The sequence below is a fragment of the Lepidochelys kempii genome, chromosome 6 (assembly GCF_965140285.1).
Source record: "Lepidochelys kempii isolate rLepKem1 chromosome 6, rLepKem1.hap1, whole genome shotgun sequence".
In the NCBI taxonomy this organism is placed as follows: Eukaryota; Metazoa; Chordata; order Testudines; family Cheloniidae; genus Lepidochelys; species Lepidochelys kempii.
In genome coordinates, this window is record NC_136385.1 from 20,183,273 (window position 1) to 20,205,593 (window position 22,321).

Consider the following 22,321-nt stretch of genomic DNA (forward strand, 5'->3'; position numbering starts at 1 on the left):
CTGTCCCACTCACCAGGTGGATGTTTGCACGTTGGCGTGGAGATGAAAAGCCGCGCGCAGCCTAACCTGGCTCGGGCCCCGCCTCCGGAGGCGGGCGATTGGCTGTCTGAGGGAGCGCCGGGCTCCGATTGGGCCAGGGGCGGCTGTCGATCCGCTCGCCCCAGTTCAGGCTCGGTAGCGGTGGCAGCGCGGCGGCGGCGGCTGCTCGGCGGGCGGGCGGGCGAGCGGCGGGTTGCGGGGGGACGGTGCCGCGGCGGCGGCGGCCGAAGCGTCCAGCGCGGCGGGGGCTGGTCTGCGGGCCGGGAGCTGCGGGCTGCCTCCCTTCATCGCGGAGCGGAGCGGGGCGGCGGGCGGCGCGCAATGCACCGGGCGGGGGGAGGAGGGAGCCGCCGCTGCCGCCGCCGCCTGGGCGCCGTGTGAGCTCCCCGCTCCATGGCGCTGCCGTGCGGGCTGGGGCAGCGCGGCACGGGCTGAGCGGCCTCGTCCCCTCTGCCCGCCTCCCGCCGCCGAGTGGATCCGGGCGGGGAGGGAGCGCGGGGCTGCCTGGATGCCTTTGTCCCTCCGGCGGGGGGCTCGGCCGGGGAAGGGGGCGACGGGGCCGGCCGGCCGGGACCCCCGCTCCGGGGGCCGCCGCCGCCGCTGCTGCTGCCGCCGCCGCCGCCCGGTCCGGGGGCCGCTGCCCGCCCTGCGCTCGCCGGCGCTGCCCGACGCGTGCCCCAGCCCCGGGGCGCTGCTCCCGCCTGGCGTCTAGCCCCGCCCGGCGGGGACGGTGCCGTGCTCCGGGCCGGTAATGCGGCCTCCAGGATGCTGTGGTTCCCGGTGAAGAAGATCCGCAAGCAGTTCAAGCTGCTGCTGCTGCTGGTGCTGCTCACCCTGGCCGCGTGGTTCACCTACCTGCACATCAGCCTGGGGCGCCAGGGCAAGGCGCTGCGCCTGCACTTCGCCTACGGCCGAGGTAAGGGGGGCCCCGCGCCCCTCCTGCCCCCTTCCACAGCCGGGCAGGGGCTGGCGAGCGCCGCCAAGGTCCTGCTGCAGGCCCTCCGGGGCTGCCGGTGTCGCCTGCGCCCCCCTCCGTACTTGGCGGAGGCAACCCCCTTTGTAAGGCCAAAAGGAAGCGCCCCCCCTTCCGCCCTCGTGTGGGTTCTCTTAGGGTGGAGTTTGGTCTAGCCAGGACTCCTGGCCCTGCTGGGTCAGACCGATGGTCCATCTAGCCCAGTATCCTGCCTTCCAGCAGTGGCCAGTGCCAGGTGCCCCAGAGGGAGTGAACAGAGCAGGTCATCATCAAATGATCCATCCATCGCCTCTCGCCCATTCCCAGCTTCTGGCAGTCAGAGGCTTAGGGATGCTCAGAGCGTGGTGCTGCATCCCTGCGCATGCTGGCTAATAGCCGCTGCTGGGATGCTTCCTCCACAAACTTATCTAATTCTGTTTGAACCCTGTTTTTGTCGTTTTGGTCTTCACAACATCCCCTGGCAAAAAGTTCCACAGGTTGGCACTGCAGTTTGTGAAGAAATACTTCCTCTGGTTAATTTTAAACCTGCTGCCTATTCATTTCATTGGGTGACCCTTGGTTCTTGTGTTATGTGAAGGGGTAAATAATGCTTCCTTATGCGCTTTCTCCATACAGTTAATGGTTTTATAGACTATGTCCCCCTTAATCATCTCTTTTCTAAACTGAACTGTCTGTCTTTTTAATCTCTCCTCATATGAAGCTGTTCCAGACCCTGATCATTTTTGTTGCCCTTCTCCTTACTTTGTCAAATTCTAATATATCTTTTCTGAGATGGGGCGATCAGAACTGCACGCACTATTCAAGGTGTGGGTGTAGCATGGATTTATATCTTGGCATTGTGATATTTGCTGTTTTACTATCTATCCTGATTGAGATCTTCTGAAATAATGAGCCTTTATTACATCCAAGGAGTGCTCCAAGAAGGGCTGTGGGAGAGAGGCAGCCCTGAGCCTCTGAAGCTGATGAAAGTGTCTCCATCACTGGAATAGCTCCCTTTGGCAAGAGCCAGGAAGAATTGGGCACTGTCGGTTACATTAGAGATGCATGTACAGAACACTCTTCCCCCAGGCTGGCTGGGTTGCAAAGCTCAGGTCAGACACTTGGCTGCATTGCCAATAAGCTGTCCAAACTCTCCATGTCTTTAGTCTTGGCAGCGAAGTGTTTTTAGCAGCAATTCAATTCCTCTTTAGAGCAGAGCTAGATAATGGCTCCTGAGTCCAGGGCACAGAGCTCCAGTGTGTGGATCAGAGAGAGAATTCTGAGATGCTAGAGATCACTTACAAACCAAACTAACCGGGCCGATGGCTGAGCTGTCCAGAGCCCTGTTGGCGGTGTCTGGAGACTGTTAGTCCTTCATGCCAGCAGTCTGAGGGGTGCTGGAGGTGGCTTGGCTCCCGTGAAGGAGGGGTTTTTGGTAAGTCTGTGGGCTGGTGCTCTTTGTTTAGCTTGTTTGGCACTTCCTATTGGCTAAGCTGTAAAGTCCTGTGATGCAGCACACCAGGCAGGAAGGGAGAAGGGCAGGAAAAACTGGGTGGAAAGGTAGCCTGATTTAATAGGCATATCCCAACACCTGGGGCTGCTTAGATAAAACCAGTTATTTGGGGAGTACACTTTCCAGGCCTCAGAACAGCGGGGCTCTCAAACTCTTCCATACCACAAACACTTCTTCCATACCGACAGGTTTCAGAGTAACAGCCGTGTTAGTCTGTATTCGCAAAAAGAAAAGGAGGACTTGTGGCACCTTAGAGACTAACCAATTTATTTGAGCATGAGCTTTCGTGAGCTACAGCTCACTTCATCGGATGCATACCGTGGAAATTGCAGCAGACTTTATATACACACAGAGTATATAAAGTCTGCTGCAGTTTCCACGGTATGCATCCAATGAAGTGAGCTGTAGCTCACGAAAGCTCATGCTCAAATAAATTGGTTAGTCTCTAAGGTGCCACAAGTACTCCTTTTCTTCTTCCATACCAGGACCCTCTTCCATCTAGCTGGGATCCCCTCCCTCTCAGGGGAGTGGGGTTATGCTCCCTGGACATCTGTTTGTGACCCCCATGTGGAGAAGCCGTGCTGTAGAAGGATATGTTGTTGTTCTCATTCACTGCGTTGTGATGGGTCTAGTACTGGAAAGTTATTCTCATGGCTTCTGGAAATCTTTGGGAGGGGGAACATCAGCAGGGATTTTCATGTTTCTATTTCCACTTAACTTTCATTTGTATCCCGTGCCCTTATTATGAGAATGCGGACCATTTAAAAATAATTGTTCTCTTCTTTAAAAAGAGAACTGCAAAGGGGTAAACCAGTTCTTGCTTGTGCCTTTTCTGCTCCATGCTTATGGTTTCAAAGACTCTTCCGAATGGCAAAATCAGGTTTGATTCTACTCTCACTTACACCAGTGTAAACTGAATATAACTTCATTGGTGTCAGGGAAGTTACTCCATATTAGTGCCAACGTGAGTGAGAAGCAAGTAAAGGCCACTGAGACTTGACTTATCTGTGGTTTCTGGCAGGGGCCCTGGAACAATTTGTATAGTGGGGGTGCTGAGAGCCATTTACCCAAACTGTAAACCCTGGATAGAATGGATACCACTTGAAGCCAGGGAGTGCTGCAGCACCCCTGTAGCCCTAGTTCCAGCACCTATGGTTTCTGGAGAGCTAGAGTGGGATAATGTAGGCCCCCAATCCAACAGAATACGTATGTAATGCTACTCATTGGAATAGTCCTGTTGTCTTCGCTGGGACTACTTATGAGAGTAAAGCTACATATCAAGTGTTTGCAGGGTTGGAGATGCAGGCTGAAGTCTGAGTGGGAGATGACTCACTCTTTCACAAAGAACTTTTATCCGCGCTGTTTGTTACATGTTTGAGTTAAATGGCTTTTAACCACTAAAACCAATAGCTTTAAAGAGTGGGTCTAAACATTTCCTTCCCTCTTGAATGAGGGAAGACAATGTTTCAATCCACTGTGATATCCTATCCATGCTGCAAAAACAGGAAAGTCAAGATACAGCTAATGTGACAAAGCAGGAAATGAAACTCCTTTGCTTGTGTATTAAACACCTGTTAGTTTTCTTTTAAGTGAGCTGCCTTCTCAGCTGCTGTCCCACTAAAAAACAACCTGTCATGTAAGCCTAACCTCAAGAGTCTAGCCACTGCCTAAACTATTGACCCAGTTCAAAGAAGGTTTGACTAGTTGTCTGCTCAGACCTTGCAGCCTCAGCCTGTGCAGTGCGCGGGCTGTAAGACTGTGGCAGATTGTTCCTGCCGTCCTGGGTAAGCATGCTAACTAGCTGCAGGGGCGGGGTTTGGTGATCAGCAGTGGAAAATATTAATAGTGGGTTAGCAACATTTGAAGCCTAAATTTAACCAAGTGCCCACCCATCAGTGTGACCGGAGGAAGTTCGGAGATCGTGCTATAGCATCGGTCTCCCCGCAGGCTCAGAATGCCCTGCCTGTCCAGCCGAGGTGGTGTGTTCTGGAAACAATTGGTCAGACTGATTGGGCTATTCCCGATATCTGCCGAAGAGGATGTGGGTCTGGTCTTTTCTATGACTGCCCCTCCCTTGCGCACGCAACCTTTGACATGCCATCTGGGACACACTCCCCAAAATCCCCCAACCCCAAATAGAATGTGGCTATTTATTTCTAGTGTTACCCGGAGCAGTGAGGAAATGCATTGCCACGCTCTGGCTCCCAGCAGAAAACCCTGCTGTCACAATGCAGCTGAACAAACTCTGAAAAATCAGAGCTCAAAGGTGATGGTACCAGGACCAGCCTGAGGAGCTGAGCCTTAACTAATGAGCTGCTTGTAACTGCATGAAGTAAAGACCAGGATCAGTGAGTTTAAGTTGCACCCGTGCTGATTCACACATACCCAGCACTTTGTGTTGTCATCGAGACTAGTGTGAAGGGAGTGTAAAATGCCACCAGATCAGAATAAGAGTATTATTTAACATTTATATTATGGTAGCACTGAGAGGCCTCAGCAAGGTTAGGAATTCTCTGTGTTAGCCACTGATCTGAGTCTAAAACTTTACACCTAGCCTGCCCTAGTGTAAGTGACAGCCAGTGGGGTGGGGCAGTGAATCTGGCCCCATCTCTATAATGGTGTCGGTCTGTCATCCACACTTATTAGCTATTTGTATTGCAGGAGCACCTAGGAGTGCTCCAGTCATGGGCCAGGACCCCAGTGTGTTAGATGCTGTACAAACACAGTCCCTGCCCCACAGCGCTTATAATTGAACTATAAGACAAGAGCAGGTCGGCACAGACAGCACAAGACCATAATGAGATGCTGTCATTCAGCACACCAGCTGTCTAAGCACTGTCAAGTTTTTAGCAGGCATCATGGCAAAGGAGAGTTTGAAGGAGGCCATAAGGTGGCTTGACAGAACACCTGCTGCTTACCTGGAGATCACAGCCCTGCCCCAGATATTGCGTATCGATGCCCTGCACTGTACGGTGAACAGCTGTCCAGGCATCTGTGCCCTATGTAGCTTGAGATGTAGAAAACAGACTGTGGGGAGGGACCCAGAAGGAGTAATTTTAGGATTCTTCATATATTCTTGACTTCTGTTTTTTTAATTGATGGAGGCCTTGTAGAAGAATGGAGTGATGTGGGTTTGGAGGAGCAGAGGGCTGGGAGGCAGTGGGGGAAGGAAATGAAAAGGGGGTGAGGCTGATGGAGTCAACTGAGCAAACAGGAGGGTGTGGGGATATGCGGGAAGAGAGGGATCTGAATGTGTGTCGGGGAGGGGAAGGCATTCATGTTTGATGCAGCAGGTAAGGAAAGGCCCGTGGAGTGGCTGGGAAGGTGGATGTGAGAGCAGAATCTGGCATGGCGCTTGTCCTAGTCTCTCTTGTCTCTCCCATTTGTGCTATCGCCTTGTTCTGTTCTATGGCTCCATCCTGTTGCAGTGCAGTGGTGACCAGAGGCCCCAGGCAAGTTCAGGCCCCCAGTGTGCCAGGTGCTGTACAAACACACAGTAAGAGACTGCCCCCAAGGCCTTGCTGTTTAAATACAGGAGTTCTGCTCTCTCCAGGGAGAGGGGGAGAGAGATTTGAAAATGATTTCAAAACATGGCTTTCTCTAAGCTGTTTTCTAACCAGCTCTGGCTACTGGGATAAACTGTATCCAAAACTGTTTCCTAAGCACACATTGGAAACTACATTCTTCCAAGCTTCAATGTATAGATGGGGATGGAGGTAGCGGGGAGTGTGTTTTTTGCTTTGAAAAGAGAAGGATTTTTTGTCTTGATTTGGGCCCAACCAACTCTTGTTCAAACTGGTTTGGGAAGGAGCAACACCTGACCCTTGTTTGGAGATGGCGCCTCTCCATGGGGGACAGGGTCTGTTGTAGGTAGTGCACGGAAGGGCTGGGGCAGGGGGAGGTTCCGGAGCATACACCCATGTGTCTAAGACGCTGTTGCGCTGTGGCTGTGTGCCAGGTGACTGTTACAGCATAGACACGGCCGTTAATAGCACAGACGTCACTGCAACCCAAGACCGGGCTGTGGTGGCAGCAATGAGTGGTACTCCTGTCTGGCAGTTTGTTCCAGCCACTGTCTAGGAGCCGGCGGCGTATCATGGCAGGGAAGGTGAGATGGGACGTGGGAACTGTCAGAGAACTAGTTACCACCATGCGCATGTTCATCACTGTAACTCCCTCTGTGTGATTGACAAGCAAGGCTACACAGGAGCGCCGAACAGCGCAAACCATGGCAGCCCACCCGTTGAATGACAGACGGCGAGAGAACATCTTCCCCCATGCTCTGCACTGGCTGCCTGTTTGCTTTTGGGTCCCACATGTGACCATGGGCTGTGGCTGAGCTGTGAGAGACCACCCTCCTGACTGTGTGACCCACAGACAGCAGCTCCTAGCAGGGCAGCTGGAGCTGTGCAGACCCAGGGTGAGGTTTCTGGGAGCTGGCAGCATGGGCATTAGGGCTGGGAGGGTGGGAGTTGCCTACCTGTGGAACTCCCTGCTGTGTGACATCTGAATAAGCCTATGCTGCAGTGATTTCAGGCCTGTTGGGTGAGCTGCCATGCCAGAGCAGACGCCAAAGGAGGAAGAGAGAGAAAAGGGTCAGGTCAAACCAAACAGTCTGATTAAAAATCTACTCCAAGTGGCCGCATTTGAGGCAGCAAGCTCAGGGTTCTTTAGGGGTTGGGCTTTGTGCTAGGACAAACGTCTGTGCTATAGTGTTAAGTGCCCTGTAAATACTCTGCATAGACAGGCAGCCATGTAGCCCTGTGGGTATTTCCAGTGATTGAGATTCTACTTCCCTTCTGCCTCCTAGGCTTTGTGGAGCAGCTGGAGGCTTAAATGCCACAGCAAGCTGAGGCTGCTGAAAGACCGCTTTGGGTGCCCCAGCGTCCTGCTCTGGTGTGTGCTCTGTCATGAAGTTCAGCAGATGCCTCTGTCCTGCAGTGAGGAAGCAGGAGACGGTTGCGATCAGGTGGAATGCAGCCTGCTCCTCAGTGCACATCCTAGGCTGCTGGGCTCTCCTGTGCCTTCATCTGTTGCTGACCTTGTGTAGGGCCCAAGGAATCTGCACAGAGGAGGAAGAAGTAACCTTCCCCTGACCTCTAGCTCTGGGGAAAGATTCTGAAGACCATCTGGTGCACCAACCACATAGCTGAGTCCTATGCTCTGCCTAGCAGACAGATCGGTAGTCAGCTGACTAGAGCAGCGAAGGGGAAGATCTCCAGATCTGACATCCATTTAATTTAGTGTTAATAGGCTGGAAGCAGAGGGGGCAGGAGGGAGAGTTAGTTGGCTGCCACATAAGTCTCGTCTGGTCTTATACAGCTCTCTGTGTAGAGCAGGGGTAGTCAATTCTTTTGTGTCAAGGTCCAAATTTCTTGGCCCAGGCATTGTCAAGGTCCAGACTCCAGAGAAGAAAGTAATTAAAAAAACAACAATAATGATATTAGTAAATAAAAAGATTTCAGGATCCGTTCAAAAGTGTCTAGCTTTCTGGATTTGGCCAGTGGTTTACCTCTTGACTACCCCGGTGTAGAGGCGCCTCTGTCCCAGTGCCCAGCATTTCGGCCTCCAACTTCATGGGATTGATGACCTCAGAGGCTGCTTCTGGCTTGTTGAGGTGGGGAGAGCTCTGTAAGGTGAGACTCCGGTGAGTTGTTCTTGGTGCTCCCCCAGAATGTCTCATTGACTCCTGGTGTCTGCGGTTGGGTGTGGCACATCAGCTTCCACAATGTGAAAAGGCTGCTTCCCAGCACTTAGATCTTGCCGTGACAGGTGCTGCGGAAAGCCCTTGGAGAGAGAGCTGTGGGGGGCAGTAGGCAAGCTGAGGCTAATGCCAGCTAGACAGAGGCTGCTTAGCAGTAGGGGGAGGAATCTGCTGACTCCAGAGTTCTTCTGCTTTCATCCCAGATGAAAGGGGCTCTAAGGGCCAGTTTTCAAAAGCCCCTTGGGTGTGACCTCTTTTGAAAACCTGCCTGTGAGTGTCACAGTGGCAGCTGCTGAGGGCTGAAACCTGGGCTGTGGGTAGGTGCCTAAGTGAGAGCGGAGAGCTGCTGGAAACCTGGGTCTGGCTGGGGGTGCGGCGTGATGGACAATCTGGCTCTAACTGGGGGTGGGGTGCCCTCTCTGAGTGTGGGAGGGAGTGTTCTGCACTCAGAATAGGAAGGGGGTGTTGTGGAACCTACAATGTTGGGGTGGCTCTTTGAGTCAGAGACTGTTCGCTGCCTCATTCGACCCTGCCTGCAATAGTTGTCTCCTTGAGCAGAGAGCTTTGCTGGCCTGCCCCAGGCCACTTGCCATAGGCATTTCCCCCCATTGGGATCTCTGGAAAACCTCCCTGTGTGGGGCTGTGACTGGCAGACCTGCAGGCAGGTGGGTGTGCCATCACAGGGGGGCTGGGGCTGGTTGTGGGGGTATGTCCATGCCATCCCGAGAGCTCTGGGTGGATGTGCTGTTGTGGGGGCTCGGTGGTTAGGGCAGGAGCCTGGGCTGGGCGTGCTATCCCGGGGGCCGGTTGCCGGGATGGGTGTGCCGTCACGGAGGACTGTGGGAAGGGTTGCTGGGAGGGGCGTGCCGTCGCGGGGGCTGGAGGTGGGCGTGCCATCGTGTGGGGCTGTGGGTGAGTTGCCGGGGTGGGCGTGCTATCGTGGGGGCAGGGGGCAGGTTGCTGGGGTGGGTGTGCTGTCACGGAGGACTGTGGGAAGGGTTGCTGGGAGGGGCGTGCCGTCGCGGGGGCTGGAGGTGGGCGTGCCATCGTGTGGGGCTGTGGGTGAGTTGCCGGGGTGGGCGTGCTATCGTGGGGGCAGGTTGCTGGGGTGGGTGTGCTGTCATGAGGGGTTGCCGGGGTGGGCGTGCCATCGTGAGGGGGTGGGGCTTTGGGAAAGGTTGCCGGGGTGGGCATGCTGTGGCAGGGGGTGGGGGAAGGGTCGCCGGGGTGGGCGTGCCGTCATGCGGGGCTGGAGGTTGGTTGCCGGGGTGGGCGTGCCGTCATGCGGGGGGTTATGGGAAGGGTTGGCGAGTGCTGTTGTGAGGAAGAAACGAGGTACGGTGGCGTGAGGGCTTCCTGGGCGGCTGGAGGAAGGGCGCGGGGCTGCGGGTGGGCACCCTGCTGTGGGTAGTGCACAGAGGAGAAAGCTCATGTCATGGAAGCAGTGAGGGGAGACAGTCAGTTAATCTGCCCCTTCCCCTGCTTAGGCCGTGAGCCGTCTTGGGCAGGAACAGCAGGGAGCTCCCCTGCTGAAGCCTGCAAACCCCCCCCCCCTCCATAAATGCATAGGCAAAAGCAGGTCTCTGGGCATTGGGGAACAAATCTGCTGGGCTTCAGACTCTAGACTGCGCCTGCTGCTCTCCCCATCCCAGATCGGCTGGCAGCGGATGTTAAATTAACGGGCTGTAAGCAGATGCCCTTTCTGCAGGCTGAGGGTTTGGGTATGTGTATCTCCTGCTGGCCGCCTAATCCCTTCCCAGACGCTCCACGCGAAAGTCTGTGCTAACAGTGGCAAATGGGCCGCAAATGGGCCCATGGCAGGTGGTTCCAGCTGGGGATCTGGCACCTCTGGGTAGCAACCCGGCGTCCCTGTGCTAGGCCAAAGTTGTCATGCCTGGTGGCTGGGGGGTACATGTGTACCTGTGCGCTCCGCCTGGCGCCCACCCCCTCCAGCAGCGATACGGTGCAGCCTGGACTGGCGTGTTCAGGGGCTGCTTGGGTTGGGGAGCTGGCTCCGAACCAGAAAGACATTATGTTCCTGATAAAATAAATCCCTTTCTTATCATCTACAAGTAGATAATTACCCTTCTCTGCCTAATTTAACACACAGATTCCTCAGCTGAAATAATGAGGCCATTACGGTGTTCTCCCGGCTGGAAACCGCTCCGAGTCAATGGGGCAGAAACGTTAGCGCGCCAGGTAAAAAATACAATTAAAAAAAAATGAAATGATTCATAATGGGAGATGGGAGCTCTGGGCCCACCAGAGACTTCCCTGGCAGGCGTCGTGCTGAGGGAGGTGAGCTGGCTCTGTAGGAGCCGAGCACACGACAGGTTTATTTGTCAGGAGATTTAAAGAGCAGGTTGAATGAACTTGCTGTTGCAGTAGTGATATTCCAACCCTGGGCAGCAGAGTGGCGGCAAGGGGGCGGGCACGTGTGTTTGAGGGCAGGCGGTGAAGTCTAAATGGGGTCCCTGGAGGGGGGGGGGGGAACTTTGGGGTCCCTTTGAACTTCACTGAAATCCATTGACCGTGGGACGCAGGACAGGCAGGTGGTGGGGAAGGAAAGAATTTGCTCGTGGGGATTGGCCCCCTCACATAAGGACGTTGGCGCATGGCAGGAGAGGTGGCTGGAAGCAAGACTTGGAAAACCACCTCGGCCCTTGCTGACCCGAGGATGCTGTGCAGTAGTGGAGGAGGAGGAGGAGGCGGCTCTGCTGGGATGGTAGTGGGGCAGTGTGCCAGTGAGAAGCCCACTTTCCTCACAGCTGCTGGGAAAGAGAAGGGTGCTGGGATTTGTTAAGCTGCTGTCTCTGGACCCTGCTTGGGAGCCGTGGGTTACAAGGTAATCACATGGCAGCTTCTCTTTCCCAAGCGGTGGCACGGGTTGCATGGGAGCTAGCGAGGCCGCTGTAAGGTATCCCTGACAGCGTAGCGCCCATGCTGGGGAAGGCTGCCAGTCTCTGCTTCTGGCCAGTGAACCTGAGCAGTGGCCTTGCCTCTGTGCGGCTTTAGTTGCACTCTTGTAAAGTGAACGGAGGGCTGGAGAAAGGGGCTGGATTGGCGGCTCTGAGTGCTGGAGCCCTCTGCTTATCGCAGAAGCGGCCCAGGAGTGGGATATTCGGGGCCAGAGCAGTGTGGAAAGGGGTCCTTATTGAAGGCTGCCTTCTACCCACTTTCTCGCCTGGGCTCTCTGGCCGCAGTATGCTCTGAGCTGTGCTGATGCTGCTCCTGATCGCACAGGTGTGTTCAGGAGCCGTTGAATCTGTTTAAATCAAAACTGGTTTAAAGGCAGCAGCAGTCCTGGTTTATAATCTACCAGCCTATGTGGCTGCACTGTTCCCCCGCCCAAAGCCAGCTTCTCAGCAGCACTACCTGGGCCCCCAGCTCCGTGTCTCTGTTCTGTCAGTGGGATTAGTCCCCCCAGAATGCTCTCTCCACAGGTGAGCATGTAACGGCTGTGACTGACAGCATGTCACAGAGGCATCCTTCTCCCCTGCCCTGGGCAATGGACCCTATGACCCCGATGGACCATTTTTCAGGCAGTGTGCCGGAGCAAGGGGCACTTGGTCCCGTCCCATCCCCCAAGTCCGATGTGCTTATCCACCTAGGTTATAGCAGGAAATGCCTCCCCAGCTCCGCAAAAGCTAATCCCAGGTTGGAGTGGGGATCCCTGGAGATGACCATTTTACCCTGCGCTAATGCGCCAGTAACTGTCCATTTCTTCCCTTGACTCCTGCGAAGGTGGATTTGGCCAGGAGTCAAAACCCCCGAACCGTATGTTGTCTACCCCTTCACTGTTCAGGGAGAATCTTCCTATCCTAGATACAACCTTAGTGGGTTCGGTTTGGTTCCCAGCAGCACCTGTATGTTCTGTTGCTGCTTTAATTCCATGAGGTCCTTTCCCAGAAGCAATGCTGTGTGTGACACTGCAGGATAGCACCAGGTGTGGGGAGACAAAGGGGTCTTGGCCCTGGAGCAAGGGGGACTGCACTGCCTCTAGGGGTGCCATTTATACCCTTTAACCCTTATGACATTCTGGGTGCAATCCAGACCAGAGAGAGGCTGTATCACCCCTAGAGTGCCTCACAACACCTTAATGCCGTAGCTCCAAACCTAAGCTCCTTACAGTGAGCCTGCAGGTCCCACCTTGAGTGTCTGTGTGTAGTCACAGCCCTGGCCCAGCAGCCTGCCAGCAAACACCAGCCACACTCTGGCTCCCACCAGCCTGGGTTACTACTTCCAGGGTGACCCCAACACACTCCCAGTCCTGAATCACCCCCCTCAAACAATGTATGTTCTGTGTTGTGTCCTCCCCCCACCCCCTGGACAGTTCAGATATTTTAGGTTCATTGTCCCTGTCAGGGAACAATATACAACAGTTTGCTTCTTTTAAATGGAGTTACCACAAAGCTCAGTTTAACCACAAGGCTGGATTAAAATAAAGATAAATTTAGTACCAGGAAATGTTTTAACAGACTAGACTTGGTTCAAAGTGAAGTTCTTACCACAGGTACTTAGTACATTGCTGACCAAACTCTCAGGCCAGGTTCTGCTCCCAAGGTCCGGCGGCTGTTTCTTTTGTCGTCTTAGGTGAAAGACAGAGCGGTCGAAAGGGAGAGAGAGCACTTGGCAGGTTGCCCCATATTTTTATAGCTCTGTCACCCTTTGAAAAGCATTTTCCTGAGAGTGATCCCTCGTTAAAGTTCTTTCCAGCCCAGAGCAAGGAGACATGGAGGAAGGAGGGTCATGCCGTTTTTCACCTGTGTATCCTGAAATGGAGATTTTTCTTTGTCTTCTCTCTCTTGCTGTCTGAGGGCTCTGTTTACAGCGTATAGGCAAATGGAGGTAAACACACATCCCTTTGTTTAAGACCTGCTTGACCAGTTCTGCCTAATTGGGACTCGGTGAGTTTGAACATGGGCCAAGAGCATTATTCAGGGAGAATTCATCACTTTACATATAAGATTGCTCCCTGTATTCCACCAGGATATTCTCAACCAGCGAGTTCTTAGTGTTCAGAGGATACCTTACCAGCCATATTTTGTACAAGGGTTATTTCAGGGGCTGTAGGGTGTGAATACCAGGGTGCATTCCGTCACATCCTTTCTGTATCCCTGGCAGTACTGGAGCCCACTGTCCTGTTAAATTCTAGCTATTTTGTTGGATCAGAGCCCTGGGGCTGGCTCAAATCCTGTATATTCTAGCACTTAGCTGGGGCTGCAAATGTCTCAAACCATGGTTTAAGCAGTGGCGTGTGCTTGGCTTAACAGCAGGGGAGCCCAGCCCCACCACTGACAGGAGTAAAGGTTTTAAGGCTCCCAATTCTGGGTGGCTGATCTCTTCTCTCAGGAAGGGGGGATGGGACTGGCAAAGGCCTCTGCAGATGCAGTGGGATAAAGGGGAGAGCCCCACTCCGCTCTGCGGCAGGTCAGTTGCCCAGGAGTGGGTCTTGATGCAGCCAAGCCTGAAGCAGCGCCCCCCGCTGATCAAGCGGGGACCATAGTATCGGGTATACACACGCTGGCCGAGCGCTCGGGACAGAGCGCTCCCAGCAGTGGTGCCAAGGTGGCTGCACGCTGGGCATGGACTCTGGGAGCCTTTTTGTTTGGGAAGACACCATCCTGGACGATCCTGTGCTCTGGGCCAACGGGAGAAGCATGCTGCATTGGGCTCTGCTGCATCCCTGGTCAGTTCCTAGATGGGCTGATCCTGCCACGCCGTGCTCCCTGGCTGTTGCCCTTGCTCCCTGGCATTATCCGCATCCCCATGCAAGGGAGCAGGAGCTTTGGGCTGCGTGTGCCTGTCTGAGAGTCCCTGGGCAGGGCTAGCACTGCCTCGAGCTCGCTGGAAGGCGGGCACGTGGGGTGCTAGCGGCATGGGGGTCTTGCCCCACTCCTCTCTATCTGCTAAATGCATTAAAGCACGTTGAAGCTGGCAGCAGGCAAGCAGCTGTGCTCCCAGCTAAAGCTCAGCCGGGCTCCATGGCAGCCCTTGGTGGGGACCTGAGGAAAGCTTGGCATGGAAGCGTCAGTGACCTTCTCTGATAGCGAAGGGAGGGGCTGTCCCGTCTAACTCCCCAGAGCTAGCTCTCCCCCACCCCTCTCCCCTTGCACACACCCTGGACAGCTTCAGACCCCCTGCCGTGCCTGTGCCACACAGGAGCCCTGCCCTCATCCGCTCTGCGGCAGCCTGGGGAGCGATGGGATTGCTCACTCCAGGCCCCATAGAAAGACCCTGATCTGATTAGAGAGGCCTGGGCCAGGGCAGATGCCAGGCTCCTCTGGGGTGCTCCAGCAACCAGCCATGCTTGGGGACAGCCCGGGTGGCATTCGGAGAGCAGACGCGCAGCCCTAACTCGCCTGCAGAGCTCTACTGGAAGTGCTCCCCTGCATGTATGCACAGCCCCACTAACAGGCAGTCAGCTCTGGGGTGGCCCACAGTAACCGGCCACCATGCAAGACAATACTGGAAGGGGAGTGAAGTTCTGACTCCAGGGCACACAGCTGCTGCTCTGGAAAGTGAAGGGGTTCTGCAGTGCCATGCCAAGGGGACTGAACGGGGAGCTAGGTAGGGTTCAGTTCTCAGATCTGCCACAGATCACCTGTGGGGTCTCCGACCACTTCCTCCTTCCTGGGCCTCTCTCTCTCTCCCCGCACTGTCAAATGGGGATAATCGTGCTGCTCCATCTCTGATTTGCTAACAGAGCCTCCTGAAAAGCATCACCCAAGAGTGCAGGACTATTTATTATTTGATGTTCATGCAGTGCAGGTGGGCCCTTGGCTTTTAATATCTCTGCAAGTCCCCATGGCATAAACTCCCCGGATTCCCTTCCTCGGCCTTGCACAGGTGACGAAGAGCGATATCGAGCCTGCTGTGATTTGACCCTCTGGGTCCAGCTGTTTCTAACGCTGAGCATGCTAGGCCAGCCGCTGCTAGTCCAGGGTGTCCGTGGCTATCCTTGCTACAGGGCTGCAGAAAGGGGGATGCCTGGGTGGGATCAGATTTCTGGGAGTCCTGTTGCTGAGCATAAGGGGGTGCTGCAGTATCCTCTGCCATGCAAGTGACCTTCCAATTTGTACTTGTACTTAATCCCCTACCCCAATCTGCCTCTCTAGTAAAAGCCCCGTGCCCACTCCATAGACACGTAATTCTGGCTTCTCCTGAGCTCTGGCTTCAAATCAGTGCCAGCAGTGGGGCTGGAAGAGTTGTGAGTTGGGGCTGAGGGCAGGACTAGGGTGCATTTGGCAGAGCTGGGAGGGCAGGTCCGGAATAGTGGGAGGGGGGTGCTGAGGGCAGGACTGGGGTGTATTGACAGAGCTGGGTGAGGGACATGGGGTGCAGTAAACCAAGATCCGTGCTAGAGAACAGCAAATCCGCTCCTGAACCTTAACAAACATGAGAGATGTGCATGACAAACCAAGGTATCTGCCTGGATACAGCTGAAGCAGGCTCTGTGCTTGCTGACCAGCCCTAGAGAGTTCCACTAGGATGGGGTGGGCAAACTTTTTGGCCCGAGGGCTACATTGGACTGTGAAATTGTATGGAGGGCTGGGTAGGGAAGGCTGTGCCTCCCCAAAGAGCCTGGCCCCCGCCCCTTCTCCGCACCCTCCCCCTGACTGCCCCCCTCAGAACCCACAACCCATCCATCCCTTCCCCGGTCCCCTGACTGCCCCCCCAGCCCCTATTCAGACCCCCACTCCCTGACAGGCCCCCCGGGACTCCAACGCCCTATCCAACACCCCTGACTGCCCTGCCCCAGAACTTCTGACCCATCCAACCTCTTCTGTCATAAATATAAAGGGAAGGGTAAACACCTTTAAATCCCTCCTGGCCAGAGGAAAAACCCTTTCACCTGTAAAGGGTTAAGAAGCTAAGATAACCTCGCTGTTACCTGACCAAAATGACCAGTGAGGAGACAAGATACTTTCAAAAGCTGGGGCGAGGGAGAAACAAAGGCTTTCTGTCTGTGTGATGCTTTGGCTGCTAACAGAACAGGAATGGAGTCTTAGAACTTAATAAGCAATCTAGCTAGATATGCGTTAGATTCTGTTTGTTTAAATGGTTGATAAAATAAGCTGTGCTGAATGGAATGGATATTCCTGTTTTTGTGTCTTTTTGTAACTTAAGGTTTTGCCTAGAAGGATTCTCTGTTTTGAATCTGATTACCCTGTAAGGTATCTACCATCCTGATCTTACAGAGGTGATTCTTTTACTTTTTTCTTCAATTAAAATTCTTCTTTTAAGAACCTGATTGCTTTTTCATTGTTCTTGAGATCCAAGGGTTTGGGTCTGTGGTCACCTATGCAAATTGGTGAGGATTTTTATCAAGCCTTCCCCAGGAAACGGGGTGTAGGGTTTGGGAGGATTTTGTGGGGGGGAAAGATGTTTCCAAGTGGGCTCTTTCCCTGTTATATGTATTTGTTAGACACTTGGTGGTGGCAGCAATAAAGTCCAAGAGCAAAAGGTAAAATAGTTTGTACCTTGGGGAAGTTTTAACCTAAGCTGGTAAAAATAAGCTTAGGGGGTTTTCATGCAGGTCCCCTCATCTGTACCCTAGAGTTCAGAGTGGGGAAGAAACCTTGACAGCTCCCTGTCCTCTGACTGCCCCCCGGGACTCCCTACCCAACTCCCTCCACTGCCACTGCATGCGTGTGCCGCTGCCCCCTTACCATGCTGCTCAGAGTGGCAGGAGCTCGCAGTCACGCTGCCATGGGAGGGGGGACAGCAGGGGCGGGGCTGGGGGCTCGCCTCCCCAGCCCGGAGCTCAAGGGCCAGGCAGGATGGTCCCGTGGGCTGGATGTGGCCTGTGGACTGTAGTTTGCCTACCTCTGCACTAGGAGGATCCTGCCTTGTGTCCCTTGGACCTGTGGATCTTGCAGAACATGGCTGCTCATCTCCTTGGACAAGTCGGGGATTTGAGGGCATGCTAGCCGGGGCTGAGGGGGGTCACTCCGGTATGGGGGTGTATTGCAGAGTAGGGCTGGGAATGCAGTGAACTGGTGTGGGGGAGTGTCAGATTCAGGGATTGTGTGGCCATGAAAATGGGGCACAGCTCTGTCATGCTGCAGGCTGTGTGTATGCACACCCCATTCCAGCTCTGGTGCAGAGATACTGTGTTGATGTGTGCTCTAGAAACCCCTTAGATGAAGGATTGGCTGAGGAATCCTAAGCTGGTGGAAAGGGGGCCTGTCAGCCCCTGTTCTCTAGCCAGCACCCCTCTGGCACAGGGAACGCACTGGGCCGGTGCTGGTGTGTGCTCTCTGTACGCTGCTAAGTGAGCATCAGTGTCATTCCTCTAAGGCCTGTCTGGGCAAGCAAGCTGGAGCTGGAAAGGATGGGCAGAGCTGGCTGGGACTCAGCACCTTTTTGGGGGTGAGGGGAATGGCTGGGTCTCACCATCTCTCCAAAAGAGACAATGCGACGGCTCAGTCAGTCCCAGGGACTCAGGAAATTACAGGAGAGGGCTCAGGGGCAGGAAGGGCAGTGAATCTCTAGACCACCAACCCCCACTGCACAGAGGTCTGTGCATGCTGCCCAGGGGGCTGGAGAGCAGGTCATAGTTCCATGGCCCCATAGTCTCCTCAGAGTCCTGGCAGCTGTAAAATGTGGGTTTTGTGTCAGTTAATTTCCTGCCGCACTTCCCTTCTCATCGGGTTTAATTTGGACTCTCTCTCCACTGGAGAGCCATAGATTGTCTGCTGCGGCCCGTGTTCACCCCCGATACTCTGTCCTGGGCCGGGAGAAGGAAGCAGAGGGGCTTTCGGCCAGGGCTGGAAACCCTGACGAGCTGAGCTCTGGACCTGAGGCCGACAAGTTGCTCAGCGTTTTTCTAGCGATCTCCCACTGCTGCAGTTGCTCCAGCGTAGCTCTGCCAGTGGGCAGCGCTAGTGGGACTGACGGGGGATGGAGCCTGTCGCCCAGCAATCGCTCCACTTGTGTGTGGTGTTCCTTTCTCCCACCCTTTGCTTCTCTTGTCTGTCGCCTGTAAGCTCTCCGGGGCAGGGGCTGTCTCTTATTATGTGGTGATCTGCAGTATTCGCTATCACTGGGCTCCCATCTCTGTTGGGGCGAGACATTTCCATAACAACACTGTCCATATCAGCCCCCATGTGTAGACCTGCTCTGCGCATGGCGGCAGCGTTGTCTAATGGATCGGGTACTGCATTGGGAATCAGGAGACCCGGGGTCTGTTCCCGTCCCTTCCATTGACCTGCAGAGTTTCTTTGGGCAAGTCGCTTCCCCACTCTGGGCCTCAGTTTCCCCTCCGGCCCTGTCTCATCTACTTGCATTGTGAACTCTTTGGGGCAGGGGCTCACTGTGCATTTGTACAGCACCTAGCACAATGGAACCCTGATCGGGGGTGTCTGGGTGCTATGGTGATAATTGGCTGAAAGGCTAGTGGACTCTCACCCCTGCCACTGCCGGTGGAGTTGTGACTGGGAAATCTGACAAGCAGAGCTAGCATCGACGGGGCTCCTCTCCCCGCCTTTCCCTCTCTTGGCCCTGCCCCCCTCCCCACCTCATGTCTCACTGTGTCTGCCCCATGCGTGTGTGCGATGGTCCTGAGCTCCCCGCCCTGTGTCTGCTGGGGACTAAGGGCCCCGCATTAGTCCACCGAGAGCTCCCCAGCAATCTGGAAGGCATCTGCAGACCCTTATTTGCAGTGCTCCGGTTCCAGTAATTTATGGCCCTTGTCTACCCTTAAAGTTGTTTTCTCTGGTATGGTTTGTTTCTTCTCCCCCGTGCTCAGATCCGCAGCAGCAAGGAGCTGAAATCGCCCTCATTTGTTGCCGGCAGGTTCCCAGCGTGTTCTCAGCCAGATGGCAGAGAAGCTGTTCGTGTGGACGAGGCGTTGCCGGGACAGGCTCGGCCGGGGCTGCAGACATGGCCAGAACAGTGAGCGTGCTGGGTGGAGGCTGCGGGAGAGGGGCAGTCTGGTGAAGGTTGGGGGCCGAGTCTGAAGCAGAGTTTTGCAGCCTACAGATGGGGATCACCATCCACCAGTGGGGGAGGGGAAGGGAGCGTGTTCGCCTGTGTTTTTCCCACTCGCCGGTGCAGGGGGTGGCGATGTCTGTACTGGGGTTGGGAGCGTTTTCAGCATGGCAATAAATCCCAGGGCTTTTGCGAATTGCTTTCTAATTGCTTGTGTGTTTGGGGGTGCAGCAGGGCAGCATCCCCACGTCACGTTCTGTGGTGTCATCGCTCTGGGCTGATGGGGCTGTGCAGGGCTCAGGCCATTTCACCTTGAGGTTATCTGGCTGCTTGAGGCTTGAAAACATTTCCCTGCACCCCTGGCAAGAGGCAGGAGCATTTCAGATGATCTCCAGGGCAGGGGTGGTGTGCATCTCCTGTGTCTTGCCCAGAGCAAAGCCTGGTGCTTAGTAATAACAGCAGAAGTGTTTTAAAGTCACTCTCAGCCCTGGCATTGTGGGGGTGAAGCATCGCCATAGGTTGTTGATAGCCCCAACGCTGCTCGGAGCCCCATCTGGGATTGATGGTAGGAGACCGATCCATTGGCTGGTTCCCACTGTGGCGTCAGCTTCTTGCCTGGGTTCCACTGGATGTTTCCCGCAGTGCTGCAGCAGGCAACTCTCCTTGCAGGGGGGAATCCCCAGGTGGCATTGAGCCTGAGGAGCAGCTGTAGATCCCTGCCACTTCTGCCAAGTGGCCTGGGGAAAGGGGAGTGGTTAGTGTCTATGCTCTGTCTGTTCCTGGTTGCAGGTATGGCCCCTTGGGTGGCCAGGTATTATTTAGAGCAACCTGGAAGATGCTCTACAGTGAAGCCAGCCCCAGAGCTGGGGTGAGAAAGTGATGAGTCGCCGCTTTGCCCGGTCATGGGTCCTGCTGGAGCCCAGAGCTGGGCCTGGAGGTTTGACACACGCGCCCTTTAACCAAAGCCATAGTTCTGAACTTCTTGGCCCTGATTTTTCCATCGCTTCCAGAAGTCAAAAGCCGCTTGTAGGTGTCCCGTTAATAAGGCTGGATTTTGATCTCCGTTCTATTCATGTAAATGTGGTGTAATTCCAGCGAGTTTACCTGGCCGCAGCTGAGATCAGAATCCAGCCCCGCGACTTGGCTTTAGCCCCCGTTGCTGGGAAAGGCAGGCAGCCTCCTCTGGAATCTGATCCCCTACGTCTCCTCACTCAGTCATTTCCCAAAGCCTCTTCCGCCCAGATGTTACTCCTTAGCTCTGCAAGGCTGCAACAGAGATGCTGGAACCGGAGCAACTGTCCAGTCACCTGGATTCATGTTACAAACGGCTCCTACGAGCCTCCTTAAAACCTGCTCTTATTGAATCAGTAATGAACAGCAAGAGAAGAAACAAGCAGAGCCAGGACCCATTTCCATACAAGTGAACAACAGAGGCGAGGCCTGCGTGTCCCTGACACATGCTGAGCTGCTAGAGAAGTCAAGGTGGTGATGGGCACCAGCTGGAGTCCCTGTTTGGCGGAAGGACGGTTCCCGGGATGCAGCATTGGCAAGCTCCAGTGTGGAGGGAAGATTAACCAGAAACACGCCCTTGTTAGTTGTTCGGATTCCTCCTGCTTGTGTAAGACGAACATGACCTCACCCTTGTCAGACAACCTTCTGCCTCCAGGGGCCACCTAAAGGGGCCTGGGCCAAAGTGGCTGCACCTCTATTAGATCTGCTGAGCAGTCCATTTATTGTCAGCCCCTTACTTGCTGTGGCCATCACAGCTGGCAGGAGAGGGGGAAGCAGCAGAGATCAGCACCAGTGATAGGACAGCCCGGGACTCAGGCCTTTGGGGATTGGCAGCCCTTAGTGGCCAGCCTCGCTGCCCCAGTGCAAACCGCTATTGTAGGCCGGCAAAGCTGCCGTCTGCATGGACGGAACGTGCCCTGGGTTCAAGCAGGGGGCGGTGGCACTATTGCAAATGGTAGGTTTGCTTGTCTGTGTTGGGGCTTCTCCAATGGCTAGAACCGGGGGACAAGTCTAGACAAGGCGTCAGAAGAGGCGGACGGCTCGCCTGGGCCTAGACTCTCTCCCCACCACCCCCCGCGCACATCCTCCTCAAATTTCCCACCTGAACAGCCCCACCAGGTGTAGTAACACAAGGGAAACGGATGAGGAAACCAGTTGAGCGTGGATAAGGCCCTTGGTCTGGAGTGAGCTTTACAGCCGCACCCCATACGCATGAAAGGGCCAGGATGAAAAAGTCACCCTTCGCTTTGTAAATCTGACAGTTTCTGCCAGCGGCTCTTTCTTCACAACTTTCATCATAGTTAGGGCCCTTCATTTCATTTTATTTTATTTTTCCCAGGAATGTATCTGTGTTTATTACCACCGCAACAAAAACAGGTGAAAATTGGTGCAAAAACTGTTCATAATTTGTCTGGGTAAATATCGGGGGTTATTTTGGTGGATGGAAGGACGGGGGAAAAAGTATTCAGTAGATTAATGCTTTGATGAATGGAATTCAGTGTGGCTTGCTGCAGAACTAAAACAGAACTCAAAACACAATGTGACCTCTGAGTTTAAGAAAACAATAGATCTCCAATCCCCAAATAAAGCTTTTCATTTGAATAAACAGTTCACTGATGTAGACTTAGAACTATTAGCCTAGAACTTTGATGCCACACCATTTGCAGCGCATACATTCAACTTCATACTTTTCTCCTGTTTTTTTTAAACTTTCAAATACTTCCTTATGTTCTGATACATATTCTGATAAGATATTTGTTTTCTTCCCATTTTAGTGTGTCAAATCTTTAAACCGTTATCTGCTAACAGCTTGAAATGTGTATGTGGTGGGCATGAGATTGATCAGTACGTTCAGATGCACACGTACTTCAGAGCTTGTGTGCAAGCCTGTTTGTTTGTAGCATGTATCTTCTAGACTAATGCATAGCCTTACTTCAACAGGCAGCTTTGCACACAGACTAATGTATTATCGTAATACAATACACGGCATGAGATGTATGTATTTTCCTAATAAAACAAGTTATTTTTATGTATTTGAATGATACAAAAGTAGGGTGAGAATCAGGAGGAAAAAAGATTAATGCTTTTTGTAAAACCTAGGATTTTTTTCAGTAAAAATCAGTTTAAACTGAAAACGAAGGGGCTTAATCATAGTTTAAAATCAGAG

At 54.0% G+C, this 22,321-nt stretch overlaps 1 protein-coding gene across 4 annotated transcripts in view; it reads left to right on the plus strand.

Annotated features, from left to right (window-relative positions):
• The first annotated feature begins 689 nt into the window (after positions 1-689).
• The window catches only part of B4GALNT4 (beta-1,4-N-acetyl-galactosaminyltransferase 4), a 125,316-nt gene continuing 103,684 nt past the window's right edge, over positions 690-22,321 (plus strand). For 3 of the 4 annotated variants that reach the window (XR_012159301.2, XM_073347009.2, XM_078853147.1), the window contains exon 1: positions 690-955. Coding sequence is in view for 2 of the 4 variants with exons in the window: in XM_073347009.2 (XP_073203110.2) it covers positions 805-955 (151 nt within the window). In the remaining 2 variants the exon portion in view is untranslated. Of the gene's footprint in view, positions 956-10,322; positions 10,408-22,321 lie in introns of those variants that run through there. The other variant, XM_073347010.2, reaches the window with a different exon arrangement.